The sequence below is a fragment of the Narcine bancroftii genome, chromosome 14, assembly GCF_036971445.1.
Source record: "Narcine bancroftii isolate sNarBan1 chromosome 14, sNarBan1.hap1, whole genome shotgun sequence".
In the NCBI taxonomy this organism is placed as follows: domain Eukaryota; kingdom Metazoa; phylum Chordata; class Chondrichthyes; order Torpediniformes; family Narcinidae; genus Narcine; species Narcine bancroftii.
Window position 1 is genome coordinate 22,162,925 of NC_091482.1, and position 24,823 is coordinate 22,187,747.

At 43.2% G+C, this 24,823-nt stretch overlaps 1 protein-coding gene across 8 annotated transcripts in view; it reads left to right on the top strand.

The window, feature by feature from the left end:
• auts2a (activator of transcription and developmental regulator AUTS2 a) overlaps positions 1–24,823 on the top strand; it is a 1,173,696-nt gene that overhangs the window by 318,944 nt on the left and 829,929 nt on the right. For all 8 annotated transcript variants that reach the window (XM_069911140.1, XM_069911145.1, XM_069911143.1 and 5 more), the window contains exon 2: positions 2,634–2,843. In XM_069911140.1, coding sequence (XP_069767241.1) covers positions 2,634–2,843 — 210 coding nt within the window. The remainder of the gene's footprint in view (positions 1–2,633; positions 2,844–24,823) is intronic.

The window sequence follows — 24,823 nt, forward strand, 5'->3', positions numbered from 1 at the left end:
ACTGAAAATAGCAAGCGCACTGAGACCGAAGGAGTGGTTGCACCTCCCTTTGGGGCCAAACTAAATCCATCCCAAGGGGATTTCGGTGTTAAATCCTCTTGCATTTCTGCCTGTTGTACAGAGCCTGAAGGGAAACGTGTCTGGACAATTTCAGACTCGCTCCCAGTGGGTCTGTGTCCATAACACAGCATCTGCATTCAATCCTTCACTACAGATTAACCTTATCCAGACAGCTTGTAATAATATGCTTTCTTGGAAACAAAAATAACATTGCAAATTTCGGACTTTTCTGTAATTACAGTTCAGGGCAAATCCGATGTCTGGAAAAGCTCGAGTCCTGCGGCTACACTTTGAATGATTGATTTACAGTACAACTCAGATTATCTGAAATGGTTGGGACCTGGCCTATGTCAGATAAAAGATTTTTTCGGATAACTGGTCATTTTTAAAAAACAGCCCAGTAGCAACAGCAAATCACCTATCAATGTTTGAACAACTGGGAAAGGCTTTTTAAGCATTCAAATAATCCTTGCTGAAATGTCGCTGCCAATCACTGAGACCTCTCAACTGCCAATGCCATTCCCATCACATCCCCACCATTGCCATTGATCTCTGGGAAGCTTCCTGGACTGATGGAACACTCACCGGTGAGTCGGTGTGCTCCTGCCATCCCGCTCACCGGACGCCCGATCCCGACTCTGAATCCTCCCCTAGGCCTACCACACAATGGTGTGCGGGTTTGGAATTGGTGTTGGGAGCTCTGGTAGAAAAGTCAATAGGGGAAGGTAAAGAACAAATGGAAAGAGAAAGTGGAGGGAGTTCCCTGAAACAAGAACAATCATCGTTCTAGTTTCATGTTGAGTGAATTTTTTTTTCAAGCTGTGAGATCAGTTTGACTCTGAAAACATTTTGGATAAATGAAGATTTCTGATTTGTTTCGGATATTCTCATTTAACCAAAATTTTTAAAATTTTTTGGATAAATAAGGATTTTGGAGAATCTGATTTTGGATAATCGGTGTTGTACTGTATTTGAATAACACAGCAGATGCAGACCCTTTCAGTCTTCATTGTCCTTGATGCCCCCTTTAATCCCATTTGCTTCTCTTTGGCCCATCTAAATCCTGTCCGGATCACTTGTAAATATTGTAATGAAATACAGCGGCAATTTTGACTTGACTGAAACACAAGAGGAAGTCATCTCAAAGTACGAATTGAATGATGACAGTGCTCAGCTGTCCGTTTTGGACATGGATTTTCAGCTTTTCCAGTCTTTTTTTTCTGCAACTTAAGTTGTATTTTATAATCGGAATGCTTCTTGGAATTAAAGTAAGCAAATATCTGTCAGCCCTTGAGTAAACTTTCAGTCTCAGCTTGCCAGTTGCCTGAGTTGTGCGTACCGAGAAAGAATTTGGATTCATTGAGATGTAGGGAGGAAGCTGCAGATCATTAAGTTTGTGATGACTCTCCACGCGAGTCATTTTATCTTGCTCTTGGATCCCTTGGTATTTTTTTTCATCTTGGGTGTTCCATTCAGTTCACAATGTTGGCATTTCAGGCAGTGAATTCTAACCTGGAGAAAGCTGGGCAGTTGGCCTGAGTTCCCGCTTGTGGTCACACAGATGTGTGGAGGTTGGTGGAGGCTACGTGGCGATGCTCCCTTCCCAAGACACAGTGGCTTATCATCAGTAACTGGCGAATAAAGACCAGTGAGGACACAGCTATGATCCAGTGTTTCAGCTCGCTCATTTAAGATCGGCTGATTCTTTCTCCGTTTCCTGGTTCCCCCCATTGAACAAGGATCCTCCGTTCAGCGAAACGATGTGAATAGAATCATGAGTTGCAAAAAGGCCATTCAGCCCTATTAATTCAATACTAGGTAGAACAATAAAGGGAAGCATTCTGAGAGGCCCAAGTCAAAGCACTTAACGGCAGAGGCTTTTTGTCTTTTTGAACCCTTGTAGGATGTCAATTATTTCACCCTCTTTTTTTTAATTGCACCCTCAATTATTTTACTCTCATTGCCAAATCTGTACATTAGAACAGATTTTTAAAAAATGCATTGCTTAATATATTTTTAAAGGATTTTAAGGGCACATTTTAGATTGATAGTCTGGGCAGGCAAGTCATTTGCCATCAAATAAATCTCTGATTTTAGAGGTATCAAGCTGCAAACAGTCAACATTTCTTTGAATGAAACTGGCTAAATGAATCGAGAGAGTCAAAAGTTCTGAGACAAATAAGTACTTCACCTGCTTTTAATTTGACCAATTAAATGGTTTCAACATCAAGGCAACTGCTCCTGTTTAAACACTTGATGTTATCACTTTTGTGCATTGTTGCTAAGTTCTCTCAGTCTTTGCACATCATTTTATAAGGTGCATTACCAGACATTTATTGACAATTTTATGCCACAAAGATAAACTTATTGAATTAGCTATTGATTTCCAAATTTGAACAGGGCTTTCTTCACTTGAATGACCTTTTATAATGGTGCAATGTGTGTAAATTCAATCAGGTTTGTTTTCGCATGTTGAACAGTTAACATTATGAAATATTTGGTGAATTAAGTAAAAAAGTATTGATGAGATGCTTGTTAGCATTTTGATTTACAGAACACCTTTCCTATTGCAGAAAGACATTGCGTTGAAACCCCATGAGCGATTGGAGAAGCTTCAGAACCCCCTTGCAAAGAAAAAGCGCAACGAGCTGCAAAATGGCTTGAGTTTCCATGCCAACAAGAACAGGCACGGCTACCGCCATGGAGGTTCGGACAGGGAAAATGACCACAGCTTGAGTCATGGTCATGGAAAGCAGAAGTGCTTTCAGAAGAGACACAGACAGGTAGGATGATGCAGGATACCTGTTAAATGAATGTTTACCCATCTACTCTGACACCAGTCAGTCCATTCCTTAACAGTTCCCAAAATTCAAAGTGGGCTGTTCACGTATCAAAGTGGATGGTGGGGACTTGATTATTTTCAGGAATGGCTTTTATGCTGTTTAATTTCAGTAGTACCTCACATAGTTTAATGCCTTTCCTTGGAGGCTCTAACGAATCAAAGTGAACTCAAGTCTGACATTTGCCATGAGTAATTAAGAAATGTCGGGCTAGAATTGTGTGCAATGAGGATGTTAGTCTATGTTAAATACTGTTACAGATGGAGAAAATTCGGTAGGACATTGATTGATACTGGTTTTGATGCCCCAGCTTTCAAGCTAATCATGTTCACAAAAGGTTATTTGAAAGGTGGCAACCCTGATCATTCAGTTTAGCTGATAAGAGTATTTCTTCAGCTTTCATGTCTGCAGTTTGATTATTCACCACATTGCCATCATTAATTTTGCTTGACTCCCAAGTAGCTGGGGTTTACTGGGGTGACAGGACAAACAAAATCATACTGATCCTAAACGAGTGGATGGTTTGCCAAAAAAGACCTTGAAAAATCTGCAGTGATGATTGACTGCACCGGGTGCTCCCGATGTGGCCTCCTCCACGTCGAGGTGACTGGGACGTTACTTCATTGAGCATCTGTTTGTCAGTATTTGCAGTTTTGTAGATGATGCCCACTGTAGTCAAGGTCGGTTGGTGGTGGGGGAGTGCACATATTTCTGGTGGTAAAGATTGTTCTAATCAATCAAGCAAAGTACATTTGTCGAGTTGCAGTGCTGTGTGGAGATGAATAATAATGGATTTGTTGTTCATCAGATTGCCTCTTTTTCTCTTCACATTTCCTTCCCATTATCCACTCTAATAGAGTGATTTTTGTCGAACTCTTCAGTGGTTTGAACTTCAGATTCCCAAGATGATAATAATGTGATTCATTTTCATTATATTCATTACTCTCAATAATTTCAGAATAATTGACATTTTTAGTCCACATTCAATTGAAGCGCACACTGCAATATTATTTAGTCTGTGGCTTAGAATAGGGCAGGGAGACAGTAATGGACATACAGAAATAGATACTTGCTAAATTGAACTCTCTACAATAAAGATGGAAAACTGAATTAATGATGCTCAAGTTGTATGTATGAACTTAACAGCAACTAAGTCAGACGGAGAGGAGGGATCGAAGAAAGGGCTGAGATTATACCGAATAACTGAGCCAGCGGGGGTAAAGAATTAAAGTAATGCATTCGGGAGAAGTGTCGACTCAGATCCAAAGCATCTTTGGGGGACGAGGACTAGATTGTGTTCTGAAGTAGGCTTAAGGAGTGCTGATGTGGTATTGGATGAATATCAAACAGTAATTTTTTTTAGACTGCAATGTCGGCAAAAACATTGAAAAAATTAACATAATTACTGCCCGTGTGGTTGTTCACACGGAGCACCTTTTTAGACTGCAAGTACCTGAGTGCAACAGTCCTGGTGGTTGGACGTGCACTTAAGTGGACAGCTGTCAACTCATCATTTCGGTATGATTTACACTGCAGGCTCCCCCCAAAAAGTTGTAGGGGTCCTGCAGGATAAATCGCGGTGCAGGAATCGACCCAGAATTCCTGCGCATTCCTTTTTAGACTCCCCGTGTGGCGGCAAAATCCCTTGATTGTGCCGTTGCTTCCCTGCAGTCTAAAAACCATAAACGTTTACTTGTTTCGTTCGTCAAGTGTAACTTGCACCCATTACGCCAGCAAGTATTGCTGGTAGTGACGTATTCAAGGTGATTAGTACAATGAATTAGGGTTATTTAAGTCTATGAATATTTCTGTAATACTTCATATCCGATTAACAGCTTTTGTTGGTCTGGATTCCTGCCTATCATTTGAATTCTGAGACTTCCTGCTTCTGGCTTACTCCTTGAAGAAGGGCTCAGACCCGAAATATCGGGAATATTATCTTCATCCGCTATAGACGGTGAAAAGACCGGCTGAGTTCCTCCAGCATTTCTATGTATTCTTACTACAATCACAGGGTCTGCATTAATGCTACTCTCCCCACTGGGAATGTGGTTGGAGCTTAAAGTTTCTATTTCCAGTGTACCTGCAGACTTGCTGTGGGAAGAGTTGGGGGTGAGGGGGGGGAAGAGGGGAGAAAAACTGCCGTGGAGAGAAGGGGGAAGAAGAGTTTGTGACCACATCAAATACAATCCCAGCATCTTGATCCAGACTTGCACCACAAATGGCCCCGTGCAGTTTGAGCGATCCAGTGGCTGATGACACATCGTGTCGAGCCTCTTGACTGTTAAGGAGTACACCTTGACCCCTGTACAGAGGAACAGAGTAAAATTAATCTGGCGGAGAGAAAGAAAACCGCTGGATCCTTCAGTTCACATCTTGTTGACGGTCTGCTGCGGAGTTGGCTCCCTGTGTTTTTATTTTGTAATAATAAATTGGGGTCATAAGACTGCTCCCTAGTGCAGCCATCGGCTCAGCAAAAGCAGAAATGACCATGGTGTAACTAAGGCCGGAAAGGTGCCAGCCTCATAAAGATGGATCATGGACAGAAGATCCAGGTCCATTGCACAAAGGACTCAAAACAACCTGGAAGTGATTGCTCATGCAATCTAACCCAAGGAGATCGACTTCTGAGCATGAATTGTGCATTTCAAGACATGCACACTCAGTCCAATTTCAAGATTAATAACTCTAAATGTTTTATTGAGGACATTGAGAAGGAATTTATAAGGTTTGCTCCCTTGTTGCTATGAGCTTTCCCTGATGTGATGCAGTCTCAATGCATCAACCATTTGTTTAGCATAAATTAAACATTAGCAAGGAAGTCCCAGAGAGAATGACTGAGATTTAGTGGTCTCTGCACTGTGAGACCAACATCTCTCATATTCCCAGTCAAATGCAGCGAATGAGTTTAATTTCTTAGTTACGATCATGAAAACAGATCAAAGTCGCCATGTTAAAATGTTTTGACATTATCAACAAGGCTGCTTGTAAATGCTCTTTGCCACTGCCGGTTAATGAGTCTGGAGTTTTGTTCAATGATTAATTTTCTGTTGAGATTTTTAAATTAAAAATGTGATTTTTCTCTCTTTACCATAACAAAGGAGCAGAAATGGACAATTCAGCCCAAAACCTTTGATGCCCTGGCTAAGCAGGATCTCAACCTTAAGTTCACCCAATGGCCTGGCCTCCACATCTGCCTGTGGTGATAAATTCCACAGATTTACCACCCTCTGGCTGAAGGAATCTTTGCATACGGTTGGTGTATCAGTTAGTGCAACGCCTTTACAGTGCCAGCGATTAAGACCGGGGTTCGAATGCAGTGCTGTCAGCTATGAGTTTGTATGTTCTCCCCGTGTCCGCGTGGGTTTTCCCCATGGGCTGCGGTTTTCTCCCACCCTTCAAAACATACTGGGGGTGTAGTTTAATTGGGTGGAAATTGGGTGGCACGTGGCTCGTGGGCTGAAATGGCCTGTCACCGTGCTGTATGTCTCAATTTAATATTTTTAAAAATTAATACATTTAATCTCTGTTCTAAGTGGACACCCTTCAATCCTGAAGTTGTGCCCTCTTGTCCTAGACTCTCCCACCATGGGAAACAACCTTTCTGCACCTACTCTGTCCATGCATTTCAACATTTGAAATATTTCTATGAGATCCCGCCCTCATTCTGCTAAATTCCAACTAATTCATCCAGGCCAAGAGCTGTCAAACATCTGTCCATTCTCAAAGATCCAAGTTTGGCTTTGCATAGCCAATTGTAAATTGGTGCTGTTAATAAAATGATTGTGAGATGGTCTGATTAAAATTGTAAGAGGAAGAAAAGATTCTTTCATGAATATCCAGTGAATATTTGCATCGCCTGATAATTTCTTCGAAAAATTGCCCTTTTTACACATGTCAGTTTTGGGAGAACATGGGGAGAAAAAGAAGAGAGATTTATCCTGAACATTTCTGTATTGTTTTTGAATCCATGGCAGGAATTTCAGAAAAGATCATTTCTCCATGTGTTACAGCACAAGTCATGTGTGTGCTTTGAATATTGCAGAGGAAATGTAGCTTGCTGAAGGTTAATCTCTGAGCAATTGGCTTCTTTCCCAGCCAAGATAAATACAATACAAACCAATTATAGGCATCCTGCTAATGACAATGTTTCATTTAAAAGGAACATTTAATCAGACATTGAGTAATTCCCCATGTATTTCACTATTAATATGAACAATTACACTTGGAAAACATTTTCTTTATCTCTGTGGTGTGAGAAAAAGATTGCTGTTTGTTGAATGCAGCGTGGATCTAAGGCAATGACTTTTGAAGGAACAACATCGCCCAGTTGGCTTAATATTGAATTTGTTGTGAATTTCCTGTGTGCCTTTGACAGATCTTCGCGAATGAAGCTGCAGTTGGTTGATGGCATTGGTATTGGCTTGGATCAGCTTGTGACTGGTGATCTCAAGGGACTGACTAGCCCACTCCAGTTTTTCTGTTTCCTATATTCTCAATCTGATATCTTGACTTTATAAAGGTGACATTGTCTGGCAGACAAACACATGCAGTGTCTCCTGTCTTAAGCTTGGCTGTACGACAGCTGGTGTGTTTTTAGAAGCTGACCGCAATATACCTTCCTCCTTATTAAAAGCCACGTCAATGGCTGCAAGTAGAGTGGATAACTAACTGAAGCTGCTATAATTGTATTTCTTTCCCACAACTTGGGTGAGCTCTAACTGCGGCAGCAAGCGTGGGAGGTTGAGTGGTCGAGGGTTGGGAGTATTTGGAGGAGAGCGAACAGATGGAACGGAGTGGAGTTGACTGAGTTTTCCCAGCACGCATTGATAGCATCAGTAACAAGCAATTTATAATGTGCTACTTGCAGCTTGGGTTACAGTCCACCATTGGTTCAGAGTGTTGTTTTTGCAGCTGCCTTCATTAATAACTTTGTGTGCTGTTAATTGAACATGAAAATGTGTGTGGGAGGGGTTTCTCAATGGCAGGCAATCTTGTTTCAATGGAGAAGAAAAGATGTGAAGTATTGTTATGGTAATCGGGCAGCAATCACATGCTCGTTTTCATGACAGAACGACCTCGAGTGGCAGGCGCTGCTGGCTGCAATAAAACATGGCATGGCTCCCTGCAGTTCAAGGAATGACTGGACAATATAGAGAAGGCGGCATTTTTCAGCCTAGGAACTGATCATCTTGTGGAGCATTTGCCTTGTGATCTCACAAGGTGAATGCTGCCATGGAATCAATTACAATTCCTATGTGGTTCTTGTCTTGAGTGATCACGCGCTCACTGCTGTCACGTTATTGCCCATTCCCAGAAAAGGAAAAGGGGGCGCATCTCCAACGATGGACCCGCGTGGGTGGGTCCAGATTTCATTGTGCCTCCCGAGACATCCATCCATGTTTGAAGCAGTTGTTTTCAAAAGGACTATCTGATCTACGGGCTGTTCTCGGGGATGCACACAGTCAGGAGTCCAGAAAGGCTGGAAAATCATCAAACTGGTGAACAGGGTCTGCTCAAAACCTGTTGGTCTTTCAACACCTAGAGATGTCAGTGAGGGAATGCTGCCGACTGGCACATTCCAAGCTGCAGGATTGCGCATTGAGGCATGCACTGAGTCTTGGTACAGCCATCGTGGAGGTGGTGTGGGGAAGGACCACAGTCCAGAGTCCTCCCATTACTGGACATTGAGGGGCTGAGACAGAGGGAAGTCCCTCTAATAACAGAGGAAGGAGAAGCAACAAGTTTATCGTCATCCAATTGTACAAGTACAATTTGACGAAACAGTGTTCTCTGGTCCTAAGTGGAACTCACAACCGGACATAACTCACAAACAATACATATGTAGGTCAAGTATTTCATCTATCCATACAAATAAATAAATGAATGTTTCATGAATATGAGAGTCTCAGATGGTGAGTGTGAGCAGTTGCCTTGGTCGTTCAGCATTCTCACTGATCGTGGGAAGAAGCTATTCTTCAACCTGTTGGTGGTGCTGGCTCTGATCCTCCTGTATCTCTTCCCTGATGGGAGCAACTGAAAGATGCTGTGTCCAGGTAGGAGGGGTCCTCGGTGGTTTGTCTGCCCTCTTCAGACACAGTGGTAGCAACGGTGTAAATAGAATCAAATGTAACAAGGCACAGTGACAGGAATGTATGGACATGAAAGTAAGGGTGCAATCAGACTCTGAATGGTTTTCCTTTGTAAATAATTTATTGTGGAAAAAAAGTCTGGTTTTGGTTTGAAAAAAAGTTATTTATATGGGTAAACAATGAGCTTCTGGAGGAACTTAGTGGGTCAGGCAGTAGCCATGGGTAGCTTCAGGCTGGAACTCTCTCTCATTTTAATAGAGGATGGATGATTCCCTTTTTATTGGGGAAATGGTGGAGCCTTTACAGAGTTACAAAGAGAAGCAGGGAAACAGACCCTTCAGCCCATTGAATCCTTGTTAACTGTCAAGCTTCCAATTGTCAAGCAGTCATTTTTTATTCCTCCTTCCCTGATTAATTTTATTCTCCTCGTGTTTTCAAGAATATCCTACCCCCCCCGACCCCGCAAGATTATTACTACTCTTCTACACTCTGGGTAATTTACATTGAACAATTCAGCTACCAATTGGGATATGAGAGGAAACTGTGGAGCGCTCGAAGGAAATGCCATCAGAGTATTGGCCTGAATCACCGACGATGTACAGTGCAACTCCAATTATCTGAAATGGTCGGGTCTGGGCCTATTTCGGATAAATAATATTTTTGGATAATTTTCTTTAAAAAAAATACAGCCCAGTAGCAACAGTAAATCATTTGCAACAGTGTTTAAACAACAACAAACAACAAGGGAAATAATGGTCTATTCTCACCAAAAAAACCTGAACAAATAAGATAAATCCAACAACAAAACTCAAAATTCTGCACAGATGTTTTTTTTCCAAAATTCCTAATTTTTCAGCTCCGGAAAAAATTTGGATAACTGCGAATTTCTGATTGTTTTGGAGATCCTCACGTATCTGAAAATTTTTGGAGGTGAAATGATGTCATTTTGGCTTCGGTTAAATGAGGATTTTTCTGAAATCCTCGATTATCAGAAAACATTTAGGAGCCGAATAAACATCACTTCTGGATCCGAAAAAATTTTGGACAACTGAGGATTTTGGATAATAGGTGTTGGACTGTACGTGGTTGGATAAAATGTCATTAATGTAATAAATTCTTGCAAAATTTCCCTTGAACCATAGTTGAAAAACATCCTTGCCTCGCAGAATATACTGATGTCCTTTACACTCGAGTTACATAACTGAATCTGTGGATCAGCCAGTTTATGAAAATGTTAGAGATCTTGTGTGGAAACTGATCCATGGAATTGGATTTAAAAAGGAGAAAATAGCCAGATTTTGTTTTTGTAGGGGTGAATTCTGGAACGATGTCCTTGATATTGCTTGGTAGTGAGAAGCAATTAAATTCTGTGATGGGCAAATACCTGAATGCATGAGGTTTGGGGGGGGGGGGGGTGGGAAACAGAAGTATACTGGAGGATTTTGTACTGAAGGGGGCTTTGTAAACAAGATTTTGGTGAAAGGTCATCAATCAGAAAAGTCAGCCTTGTTTTTCTCTCTCAACTGATGCTATCTGATCTGCTATTTGCAGCATCCGTGAATGCAGGGTTGATGGAACTCTGCACAACTTGGGCCATGGCTCGAAGTACAGAGAGGTAGGGTAGCCAGGAGAGATGAATGGGGCAAGGCAGGAATGAAGTGAATTTACATGGGTAGGAATTGACCACCTTAGTGATGGCATGGATATATGGACAGCCTGTCATTCTTGCATTCAGTTTTGATACCATAATTTCACGTGGCATGTTGCAGCTTCAGGGTATCCATAGAAACAAGGATGGAGCCTGATTTCATGGGATTGACAAAAGACCAATGGATTTAGTCTTCCCAATAGATGAGTTGGAAGAGATCTCTGCTCAACAAATGTGGCATTTTGGAGATGTAATTTAAAAATATTTAGACATGCACCTCAGTAACAGGCCCTTTCGTCCCATGAGCCCGCTGCCCAAATACACCCCGATTATGTTTCTGAAGGGTGATAGGAAACTGGAGCACCCAGAGGACACCCACGCAGACATGGAGAGAATGTACAAACTCCTTACCGACAGTGTGGGATTTGACTCTCGGTCACTGGCACTGCAATGATGTTGCGTGAGCCATGCTGCCCAGCTGAAAGGGTGAGGGATGGGAGTGAGGCAAGGGAGGTGCCATCAGCATGCACGTGGAACTTTTGGGTAAAGTGGTCGCTGGAAGAAGAGAGAAAGCTGCCAGGAATGGATCCTTGGAGAAACAAGTGATAATCGGAGGGGAATGAGAAGACAACCACGCTAGGGGGTTATCCAATGTCTTCTTTCCACAGATTCTCAGCTGATGATGACAGTATTTGATGGCAGGGTATATTCAAACATTTTCATGACATAAGGCCTTGCTTTGAAAAAAACCGGTGTGCCAGGCCCCTCTTTCCCTTCAGTAGCAAGCTGCTCAGCAATTATAACAAGTTGATGTGCAATTAATGAAGAACTGGAGTGAGGCACCATGTTGGGGAACAAATGACATTGCTTACATGACAGCACTGCAGAGTACTTGATTGATAGTGAAGTGGTTGGAGATATCCCAACATCATTATTGTCTGGATATTTGATTGCAAAAGCTGTTTTTTTACAAAAAAAAAACCTGGTCCTCTGGGATTGAAAATCTATTTAACTCGTTCCTTTGAAAGCAGCAGCTCTCCCAAAATGGCTGCAGAAAATATCCCTAACGCACCACTGTTCATTTTTTTGGGGCTCAGCGTCAGAATGAATGTTAGAAAGGGGCATTAGAGTGTTAGAAGGGGGCTTGTCCAGCAGTGTGGGTGGTGGTGCTAGCCAGGACCTGCCTGTCAATGGGGGGGAGCGGGGTACTATTGGATGCGGGACTTTGTCCACCGGAATGGAGGGTTGCTATTGGATGCCAGGACCTACCTGTCATTAATACATCCGCCCCTCCGATGTAGGAGAGGGGGACACTCCTTTAATTGTGTCAAGCGTCACTAGGCGCTACTAATGCTTGACACCCACTAGTGCCGGAGCCAGGCGGAGAGTCGCTAGCATACATCAAGCTAGGCACTATTGATAGGAGAAGACTGGCAATGTGAAAGGTGACCTGAAAGAAAGAGGATCATCTGGAGAACCCTGAAGGGGGCAGTTTTGTCAGCAAGACTGATTGAGAAGGAATCAGTTGCGGATGTCCTGGAAAAGGAATCTCTCTCTGAAAACCAACAAGAACCCTCCTGAGTGGTAACCATTTGTCTATTAAGCACCAAAGACTGGTGAACTTTGTTAATACTAACTTCGGTTCACAGTACACGAATTGGCCTGCAACCAATAAGATTGGACTGTGATCCAAAGAACTTTTCTAATCTTAAATATATGTTACACACACACTTGCGCTTAGTATTGGGGTGGGGGGGGGGAAATTAAGTAGTTAGGTAGGTTAAGTAATAAGTTAAAGTTTAATTCTGTTTTCTTGTTCAATTATAATTAAAAACTACTTTTTAAGTAACCCTGTGTTATGGTGCATATCTAATGCTGCTGGTGTTTGGGGTCCTCTGGACTCCGTAACAACGCATACACCTATACATCCATTCATACACATATACTGTGCAACTCTGATTATCCAAAATGTTTCGGATCGGGTCCATTTCGGATAAGCATTTTTTTTTGAAGAACCAGTCAATTTTTAAAAACAGCCCAGTAGCAACAGCAAATCACTTGTAACGGTGTTTAAACAACAAGGGAAGGCTTTTTAAGGATTAAAATAATGTTTGATTCTCACAAAAAAAATCCCGGCCACCGCTGATCACAAACACCAATGCCCCGCTTGTGTCAGGAGCCTGAGGGTCCTACTCCTGCCTGGGAAATTGAGGTCCGCTGCTGGCGACGGGAGCCCGAGGTCCCCGGTCAGTTCAGCTCTGGAAAAAAAAGGATAAATGAGGATTTTGGAGAATCCAATTTCGGATCATCGGAGCTGAACTGTGTGTGTGTTTATTTATTTTTTTAAAATCCCTTTCTAACTCCTGTGTTCCAGTGAGAATTGATCTTTGGCCTTTGGCTACCCATTTCACGCTGGTTTATATCTGGCTTCATTCCCTGGAGATCATCTCCTGTTGTTGATGTTGAAGGATAACTACAGAATGCTGGGTTCCAGGTTCATGTAGATTCAATTTCCTGAGGCTCGGTAGAGCTTTAACGTGCTTCGTCACACCAAGAGCATCATTTAAAAACTTTCCTGGGGAATGCCTTTGTGAAGATAGCTCAATGTGATCCAATGGGATAAGTTCCCGACTTGTTGCCATTGAAACTGAAGTCGGCACTTTCTCTCCCCAGCTGTTTCCTTTAGCGAAGATGCCCTACCTGCAGATGCAAATTTACCATTCCCCGTGTTACCTTGGTTACTTAATTGGACATTATGATGGAGTTTGAAAATGAAGCCATCAGTCAACAAAGGGTTCAGACCAGAAACACTGGTTACCCTTTACTTCCTAGAAATTCTGTGACCTGTATTTTTCATCCAGCACTTTTTTTGTGAGTTGTACTCAAACCCAGTCTCTGCAGACTTTCTTGTTTAACCCCATCAGCTTTGTTTGTCCCTTTCTGCACTTCTACAGTTGTGAAGCTGAGAAACGGGCCTTGCAGCTCACAATGTCCTTGCCAACCAGAATTTATCCAGTTCCCCAGCACTCCATCTGTAGTGGACTTTGCGCCTACTAATCCAGGATTTGAGACCTTCCATGCAGCTGGAGATGAATTTAAATTTAGACCTGCAGCACGGTAACAGGCCCTTTCAGGCCAAAAGCCCATGACATCCAATTACACCCAATTAATCTACAACCCCGGTAAGATTTTGAACAGTAGGAGAACTTGGGGAAAAGCCCCTGCAGATGCGGGGAGAGCATACAAACTCCTTACAGACAGCCCCAGACTCAAACCCTGGTCACTGGAGCTGTAACAGCGTAGCCCTTGGGATCGATATAGGTAAACCAGTAAAAGTTGCATTTTCAATGGATGTTCCCACTCTCCGTGAAATTATCATTCACTTTACAGTGTGCATTTTGGGGGCAAATGACCTTGTAATTGAGGATTTCGGGTTCATTTTTGAGAACTGTATGGAGATTTTTTGGGGGTTTCAAATCTGATGATTTGAAAATACAGTAAAACCCCTAGAATTCGGCACCTATGGAGATTGGTAGATGCCCGATAAGTGAATTTGCCCGATGCTTGAGATTGCATTTGTGTGGATTAGCAAAATGACCGCACGGAGTGCCAATTTTAAACTTTTGTGTTTTTTTTTACCTGTTTATTTTCCGTGATTTATGTAGCTTATTCCAGATAATGGTTTTTTTTTATTGCATGCATATACCTTTTTGATGGTTTCTTTGGACTAAAAGTGAGTTGTCAGTGCTATATAGTCAGGATAATGTGAACTATTTTGTAACTGCGCAAGAATACATTCTTTTCACTGTAATAACTGTAGTGCCCCACTGTGGGGCGTATGTATGAGTGTGAGTGAACAGTTTCCTGAGATGGTGGAAGGCATCAGTTCGTAAAGTTTCTTCTGTTAATTGAATCTTACATCTCTAAGTTATTTAAGAAGCCTCCCATGTAACTCCGAGACATAACACCCAGTGAATAAAATATGGATAAACCATGTATTGGGAGTGTCATTGAGTGAATGAGTGCCAGGAAAAAAACCCAGAACATTCTGAAAATGGAAACTTCAATGTGCAAATGAAGCAAGGGGTTGCAAGACATCAAGCAGAGCAACCATATTGAATAAACATTGTGACAGCGTAGATTTTAATCTGTAGTACCCAGGGAGTCCTTTCAGTCCCTCTGTTCAAGGATTTGATTCACTTGGTGTTTTCAGAATTTAAAACTCGAGACTAGGAAATGTTGAAATACTATCCACTCTGTTTTAATTTTTCATTCTGCATGCTATAGAAGTCCCGATGAGAATGTAGATGACGTGTTGCTTGCAAACATTTTGAGCTCCTCATTGTAGCTTACAATTTAAATTTAAATTTTAACATGCAGCACGGTAACTGATCCTTCCAGCCCACGAGCCTGTGTGGCTCAGATGTCCTAATTAACCTACAATCCCCGTACGGTTTTGAAAAATGGGAGGAAGCTGGAGGAAACCCCCGCAGATACTGGGAAAACATACTCTCCTTGCAGACCAGCGCCGGATTCGAACCTGGGTCCCTGGAGCTGTTGTCATGTTGCGCTAACTTTGATGAACCAATTGACCTTCTTTTTCATCTTCAGTAGATTCATGGGTTGGGACAGAGTGGTCAGTGAAGATGATGTTCCTTGTGGTTCATTGCCGTCACTTCCATCCGCAGACAATTGCTAGAGTTTGAGCAGCAACTTGCAACGATTGTACAATAAAACCCTGGCATCCGGTACTTACCGCGATTGGTAGATGCTGAATAAGTGAACATTCCGGTTCCTTGAGATTGCATATTTTGTGGATTGCGAACTAATAGTGATCCACAACAATTTTAAATGTACATTTTGTAAACCTATTTATTTTCCACCGTTCTTTAGCCGGTTGCTTGAATTTCAGGTAACAGGAGTTTTACTGTAGTTTGATTTATGTTCTGCTGCCAGGATATATATGAGTGAAGAAGGCAACATTAAAGAATGTTAACCAAGCTCTATCAAATCCAAGCAAGGAAGTTTGGATTAAATAGAAAATGCAGGAAATTATCACCAGCATTTCTTTGGTGAAAGGCTGAGTATGCTGGATTGATACCCTTTCAACTGTTCAAATTTGAATAATTAATACCATTTGGAATCATGAAGACAAAAATAAGTACAAGGCAATCCCTGGGTTAAAAACGCCTGATTTACAAACAACTCGTACTTACGAACCGACAAGCCGGTCGGAAGTAAAATGTCGTCAACTTTCGGTTCAAGCATGGTTGAATCAGCATTGTGAGTGAGTATACTCTATTATACTCTCGCCCCATGCTGCCATCGCCCAGCATTGTGAGTGTGTAGCGTACTGCATATTGCAAGTGCGGGAGCAGATTTGTAATCGAAAAGTATGGATTCGAACATCACGCCTGCACAGTACGGTAGACTCTTATTCCATCTAGTTTACAGGGGACTCTTGAACCAACAGTTTGGTGACTCTCTACTGCCTCCTTGGATTAAAGGCAGTTTGAAATGAACAGATGCTGTTTTGCAGCTGATTCCACCTGCAACAGTGTCATCCACTTCAGCTGCTATAAGGCCACTTATGACGAGAAAAAGAAAAGCTCTGTACAAACCAACCATGTTGCCTACTTGTAGAAATTGACTCCAGTAGTAGAATCAAACCCTGCTTCTCCAGCACCAGGTTCATCCTCTCCAACAGTAGCCATCTATCTTCATCATCTTCTTCTGCATCATCCAATTATGTTTAAGATGTAGTGTATTTGGAAGTGTTTTTTTTTAAGTCTTTTACACGTATAGAAAGATAAAATATATATACTATATATACCGTATACCAAGATAAACATTTGACTAACTAACACTAACAAATACAATTTGGAACTTGTACTTAAGTTGGAACTTGTACTTAAGTTGGAACTTGTACTTAAGTTGGAACTTGTACTTAAGTTGGAACTTGAAAAACAAATCAATTTTTATATCATGAAAAATCAAGATAAAACAAAACTCCAGTATGTATCAAATACCAAATTATATTGCTTAGCAATAATTCCATTAATCAAATGGTGAAAATATTCACTTGCATCTGAATACACCAGCCCTATTTAAGTTGGTATGCTTCGTGGGCTACTCTGATAGTTTTATCTTGACCAAGGCTTGTAACAAAATTTAGAAGTTTGATTGTGGACTATTGAAAGCTGCTGAGAAGGGGTGGCAGCATCCAGAGGAAGTAAAAGGCAACCAACCATTTTGGGCTCTTTGTCAGGAATCTGGAAAAATGGGTAGAGCCCCGAAATCTAAAGGTCGGGGGAAGAGGAGATGGGGGAGGAAGGAAGGTGGCAGCTGAGAAGATTATAGGGAAAAAGGGCAAAGGGTTAAGAAGTGTTGCTCTTTGATAGATTTTCTTGTTTAATCCCAAAAGATTCCACCCAGCAACTTCTGCATCCACATGACACGATTAACCAACAGCAGCCCAGTGGTGGGCCCTAAGTATTTGGTGATCCTGAACAAAACTGTTGCCATATTTACTTCTATTTACAGAGAATTGTTAGAAATGACCTTCCTAGTGACAAAGTGAAATGACACGGAACCAGACCCTTTGTCCCATCAACCAACCACTTGCACTAATTCTGTATTGGTATCATTTTTTTGAAATTCTCCCTACATTCTCATCAACTTCCCCCAGATTTTGCCATTCACCAACATATTTGGGGACAACTTAGCAGCCAGTTAACCTACCGACCTGCATGATTTTGGGTTGTGGGGTGGAGGGGTGAAACTAGAACTAGGAATAAAAAGAATTTGCAACCTCCACACAATCAACACCCGGAGTGGGGATTGAACGTTGTCCATTGGTGGTGTGCCAGTGTGCTGCCAAAATAATTAAGATGATGCGGTTGGGTCCGTTTATCGTAGATGGTTCTAGTGGGCCTGACCTAGAAGAGTGATGAACACTTGAGTTATAGAATAAGCAATCTCCTCCCAAATGTGCCCTTGGAAGTCCATGTTTCTGAAAACCCATAAGGTCATCAAAGCTGTCTGGAGGTGAGAAACCAAAGATGAAATCTGTCTTGATGAGGATGGACAAGATGGAGTGTTTTAAAAAGAAATTCTGAACATCTGCTTGATAATTAGCATACCATTGTGTTTTAATGTAAATTTAATGAGAGAAATCACTTTAATTGGAGCTGCTTCTAGTTTTCAACTGTTGTTAAATGGGATTGTTAGCAGTCTGAATTGCAAAGAACGGACAGAAAATATAATGCTGCAGAGTCAATAACTATTTTGTGGTTGTGAATCAGAACTGCATAGTACGGCCAATCTGTGCTTGCACTCCAGTTGATAAGGTGGCAATGCACTTTCTACTTCTGTTACCCAGTAAGTGGTGCTTGAGTGGAATCCAGGGACGTGATGTGGAACAAAGCGGAGTGTGGCACAGGGGAGCAGATGTCACTTCCACCTGTTAACCCTGCTTTTCTTCTGTTCCGCCCACAGTCTTTCCACTCTGGTCCCTGCCCCCTCCCTCTCACCCAGTACTGCTGCTCTTTGGCTCCCCTTGCGTCTTCCCATGCAAGCCCAGCGCGCTTCGTGGCCCCGAAACTCATTTCGAGCCTGAGGTCAAACTGTCAGCTGATAATGTTTTGCCCCCCCCCCCCAGGATCAGCCAGCTGATTCAGTCTCTGCCTCGCAGAGTGTACAACCACCACTTACTGTGTAACAGATGCATCCCATTGAACACACTCACCAGCCCACACGTGCCAATGAGTTATTCATGTGCAGTGGGTGAAATGTAATTTATTTTTAAAAAGCCGTCTGTAATGCAGGCATTGTTTTTGCAAAGGTACAAAAGTGGTAGGGAAGAGGCAGTACTTCCAGACCTTTTGTGGATGTCACCAGTAATGTATATAATCAATTGTAACCTGGCCCTAATATCTGAGCACACACTGCCGCAAGGCACGCTTTGGCTGGCTGCGTGTACTCGAGAATAATTCTCCTGCTGTCATCCTCCAGACGGCATCAACTCAATCACCCATTAAATCTAACCCTCTTCCTTAAAATGTGCCACGACTTTGCAAACACAGGGCTTTTATCCAAATCCTCCACAACCTCTTTCCCTCCTTACTTTAGATCATAAACCAGAACAGTTTTGTACCGACCATAACGCCAATTTAAACGAATTCCATTTGCCTGCATGTGGTCCATATCCCTCTATCCTTTGTTCCTGCATGTGGCCCATATCCCTCTATCCTTTGTTCCTGCATGTGGCCGATATCTCTCTATCCTTTGTCTTTTCAATGTGTCTTTCTAAATGCCTTTTGAATGCTGTTTTTGTATTTGCATCCACCCTCTCCTCTGACAGTAGATTTTGTGTGTGTGTGGAGGAAAAACTCCCTCAAATTTCTTTTAAACTTTCCCCTCTCATGATACATCTGTGCCTTCTGGCTTTTCTCGATTCTAGCCTGGGGGATAAAACAGTTTGCTCCATCTATGACTGTCAGAATGACATAAATTTCTGGCAGAAAACCCCTCAGCCTCCAACACACCAGAGAAAAGAATCTGTTCATCAAACCTCTCATTATAGCTAATACTTTCTAATCTAGGCATCATTTTGATGAGCTTCTCGTTCACCCTCTAAAGCAGGGGTGGCCAACCTTTTAATTTTTAATTTAGACATACAACATGGGTACAGGCCATTTTGGCCCACGAGTCTGGGTGGCCCAATTAACCTTCCCACCCAGTACATACTCATGGGCCGAAATGGCCTGTACCCGTGTGGTATGTCTAAATTAAAAATTAAAAGGATGGCCACCCCTTAAAGCCTCCACATCCTTCCTGAAATTTAACAACATAATGCTCCTAAGGTGGCCTGACCGAAGTTTAGTCCGCTGTAACTCTGCTGGATTGTGATCATCCTTCCCTTGAGACCAGGATTGTCACCCGACCATTTTGGGGGAGCATCATAGTTGAGTCCCATTGAACATTTCACCAGAACACACCCTCCAACAGAGGTTCACGCAGGACAAATGATTGGTTATGGACATTGTTTAATTTCCTCCTCTTGCCATCCCTATATATGCTGAGGTCAATGAGAATATCCTGATGTTCTACTCATCTGAACTGGGAACATCTGAACTCCAATGGAGTTCAACTGACCTCCCTGATGTTGCTCAATTAGGCTCTGATCAACAAACCTAGCAGCTGATTCAATGGAGCAGCTTGCAAGGCTCATTAATCTTGCTTTGGTTCTGGATGACAACACAGTTGTCGGCAGAATCACAAACGACCATGAGGAAGTGCACAGGAAGGAGACAGATCAGCTCATTGAGTCGTGGTCACACCAATAACTTAGTGCTCAACATTAGCAAAACCAAGGAGATGATTATGGATTTCAGGAGGAAGTCAGGGGAACATTAACCAGCCTTCATTGAGGGCTGAGCAGTGGAGAGGGTTAAGAACTTCAAATTCCTGGAGGTCAACCTTTCCGACGATCTGTCCTGGAGCTTCCATGTTGATGCAATCATGAAGAAGGCTCACCAGCGGCTATACTTGGTGAGGTGTCCGAGGAGATTTGGTATGTCACCGAAAACGTCTACAGGTGTACCGATGAGAGCATTCTGGCTGGTTGCATCACTGTCTAGTTGGGAGGCACCAACTCTCAAGGACAAGAAAAATCTCCAGAGGGTTATTAACTCGGTCTGCCACATCGCAGGCATCAGACTTCACTCTATCGAGGACATCTACATGAGGCGGTGGCTTAAAAAAGCAGCCTCCATCCTCAAAGACCCCCACCACCCAGGCCGTGCCCTCTCCATTCTGCTTCTTCTTTGGCTTGGCTTCGCGGACGAAGATTTATGGAGGGGGTAAAAAGTCCACGTCAGCTGCAGGCTCGTTTGTGGCTGACAAGTCCGATGCGGGACAGGCAGACACGATTGCAGCGGTTGCAGGGAAAAATTGGTTGGTTGGGGTTGGGTGTTGGGTTTTTCCTCCTTTGCCTTTTGTCAGTGAGGTAGGCTCTGCGGTCTTCTTCAAAGGAGGTTGCTGCCCGCCAAACTGTGAGGCGCCAAGATGCACGGTTTGAGGCGTTATCAGCCCACTGGCGGTGGTCAATGTGGCAGGCACCAAGAGATTTCTTTAGGCAGTCCTTGTACCTTTTCTTTGGTGCACCTCTGTCACGGTGGCCAGTGGAGAGCTCGCCATATAACACGATCTTGGGAAGGCGATGGTCCTCCATTCTGGAGACGTGACCCATCCAGCGCAGCTGGATCTTCAGCAGCGTGGACTCGATGCTGTCGACCTCTGCCATCTCGAGTACTTCGACGTTAGGGATGTCAGCGCTCCAATGGATGTTGAGGATTCACCAAAGCCTTCGACACCGTGAGCAGGAAAGGGCTTTGGCAAATACTAGAGCGCATCGGATGTCCCCCAAAGTTCCTCAACATGATTATCCAACTGCACGAAAACCAACAAGGTCGGGTCAGATACAGCAATGAGCTCTCTGAACCCTTCTCCATTAACAATGGCGTGAAGCAAGGCTGTGTTCTGGCACCAATCCTCTTTTCAATCTTCTTCAGCATGATGCTGAACCAAGCCATGAAAGACCCCAACAATGAAGACGCTGTTTACATCCGGTACCGCACGGATGGCAGTCTCTTCAATCTGAGGCGCCTGCAAGCTCACACCAAGACACAAGAGAAACTTGTCCGTGAACTACTCTTTGCAGACGATGCCGCTTTAGTTGCCCATTCAGAGCCAGCTCTTCAGCGCTTGACGTCCTGCTTTGCGGAAACTGCCAAAATGTTTGGCCTGGAAGTCAGCCTGAAGAAAACTGAGGTCCTCCATCAGCCAGCTCCCCACCATGATTACCAGCCCCCCCACATCTCCATCGGGCACACAAAACTCAAAACGGTCAACCAGTTTACCTATCTCGGCTGCACCATTTCATCAGATGCAAGGATCGACAATGGGATAGACAACAGACTCGCCAAGGCAAATAGCGCCTTTGGAAGACTACACAAAAGAGTCTGGAAAAACAACCAACTGAAAAACCTCACAAAGATAAGCGTATACAGAGCCGTTGTCATACCCACACTCCTGTTCGGCTCCGAATCATGGGTCCTCTACCGGCACCACCTACGGCTCCTAGAACTCTTCCACTCTGCTACCGTCGGGGGAAAGGTACAGGAGCCGAAAGACGAGCACTCAGCGGTGCAAGGACGGCTTCTTCCCCTCTGCCATCATTTCGTGCACTATTATTTTTACTTCTTAAAAATATTTATTGTTGTAAGATGGTTTATAATATGAATGTCGGCCTGTGACGCTGCCGCAAGACACCGAATTCCATGACTTGTTCATGACATTAAACTCTGATTCCAATTAGCATGCAAATCTGTTGGGTTTAAAAAATTTTAATGACTGCTAGATTGCGTGCACATGGGGACTGATGCACAAGACACTGGTTGACTTTTGAGCTTTCTTATGAATTGACCATCACTAATTGGCCAGACCAAATTCTTTTTGTTGCCATCTGGGTTCAATAAGCCATGGGCATTGTAAACTCTGGTGGTGCTGGAGGTAAATTCTGGGACTCTAGCTTCTTTGCAGAACATGCTGTGGTTGTGAACCTCGATGGGAAACTGGTTTGAAGTGCGGAAATTGCTATGACAACCTCATCTTATTTCTTCTTGATAAACTGTCCAAAGACTGAATGTGGATTTGATCTTCTGTGGGTGTACGCTGTTGACGTGTTCAATGATATTGAAGAGTAATTCCCCCTGAAGTATAGTTACAACATTGAAGGGGAAGTTGCTGTGCCGACCTTGTTAAGTGAGTGCCCCTTCGCTCTGATTCAGACAGGATGTCTAGATGATCGTCGACGTTTGGTGGTCATTGCCTGCAGGGACAAATGCTGAGGACCAAAGCAATTGTGCTCGAATAGTTCCTGAGATGAGGCAGAAAGATTAAAGAATTTGGCAATAAACTCAGAGTTTCAAAGAGTGCGAGGTGATCTCATTGAAGTTTTTGAAAAAAGAAGCTGTAAAGGAATTTGACAGGAGATTGTTTCCTTGCTGGGCTGTCTACAACGCTGGGGCAAAATCTCAGGTGAGCATACAACTACAAAACACAGGAGGAAGGAATTTCTCTGAGGACCATCCATTGTTGGAAATATCTACTTTAGAAGGCAGACTTGTTCAAACTATTCAATGCTGAGCGATATTTGAACACTAAGAATTATGGGGCTCAAGCAGGAAAATTGAGATTAAGTAATGTTACTGAGCAAGTTTATGAGGCAGAATGGCCTTTTGCATGCTCTCGTTCTTATTTTCTATGATAATGTTATTTCAGATTCCTTGTCCGAGCACATACATGACATCACATACAACCCTGAGATTCCTTTTTCCTGCAGGTGCGGCAGAATTGCCACTAATTGGTGGTGCACACAACGTGAACATGTAAACAATCAAAAGAATTGTCAACAGAATATGAATGCAAACAAACTGTGCAATGCAGGGAATCAAATTATCCAGCTCAGTCTGGTTCCCTCTAGAAGTCGTACTTCACACAAAGCAAGCAAGTTGTATTTAGTCAGTCGATCAGCTCGGCCTCGCTGCAGGATTCCTCAAGGCAGCATTCTAGGCCAAAACAGCTTCCATTCATTGATGAGAAGTGACGTATTTGCCAATAATTGCGCAATATTGAATTGCTTTCATAAATCCTTAGTAGATGAGGTAGTCTATGTGCATTGGGTCTCACAAATAAGGATAAGATGATAAATATCGTTGAATTACTTTGGTTGAGGAGTCATTCTAGATCATAGATAACACTCCTTCAACCCACCAAGTGCTCACTGGCCATGTATTACCTATTTGTACCCATCCCATTTCATTCCCCCCACATCAACAACTTCACTTTCAGCCCCCAACTTGTGCACGGTGGGCAATTTACAGCAGCCAATTAACTTACCAGCCCACATGTTTCTGGGATGTGGGAGGAAACCCACACAATCACAGAGAATGTGCAGATTCCACACGGAGCACCAGAGGTCAGGATTGCTCCACCTCTTCCTTGCGGTCACACCTATTCTAGCGTCTAGCACACCCCTGAATACCACGGACATCAGCCCACTCCAGTCTGTTGCACTCATGTAATTACTGCTGTCCCTCTGCTAGGAAAAACTGTTGAGTACGGAAACTCTAATAGTCCCCAGGATTGAACCCAGATTTCATGAGCTGAGAGTTAGTGGTTTAAATTTTTTTTAAAATTAGACACACTGCATGGTAACAGTTCCTTTCTGGCACACAAGCTCGCGCCACCCAGTTGGCTTACAACCCTCATACCTTTTGAAGGATGGGAAGAAAGCTGAGCACCCAGAAGAAACCCAAGGGGGTGAATGCACAAACTCCTTACAGACAGCGCCAGATTCGAAACCGGGGCGCTGCTGCGTTAACAGCATTTCACTAACTGCTAGTTTAGCTGCGCCACCATCAGTGCGCCACCATCAGTACACCACCATCGCTGCCCCCAAAACTCTCCAAAAACCCTCCCAAGCCAGGTTTAATGTCTGGCTTGAAAGGTAACTCCAAAGATTAATTGCTGTGTTGAGTGCTGTGCTGAAGCTTGGGTGCTCAAATTTGACGCTTCAGCTCGCACGAATTAATCAGGTTTTCTTCCCAAAATACATTTGTGAATCAGAAACTCATGGATTGCAGATGCTGGGGTCTTGAGCTGCTAGAGGAACTCAGCGGGTCAGGCACCAACCTATCAAATCTTGACTGCCCCTCTTCTCACACTGTCCCGTGTAAGGATTCTATTCCTTTCTCTCAATCCCCCCACCTCCATTGTGTCTGCTCCCAGCATGAGTTCTTCCATTCCAGAACATATCAGATGTCCCCATCTTCCAAAAAAAAAGTGATTTTCCCCCCCCCCACCCCTCTACTGCCATCAACTCAGCCCTTTCCCGCATCTCCTTGATTTCCTGCACATCTGGCCTGGCCGTCTCTGAACTGAGATGCAACAAAGACAGGATTCCCCTTGACCTCATCTACCAGCTCTCCAGACTCCTCATCTTATCCTTCACAATTTCTGCCTCCTACAACATGATCCCACCACCAGACACAGGGTCCCCATCCCTGCTTTCTACAGGGACCGCTCCCTCTGGGCCTCCCTTGTCCACTCATCCTTTC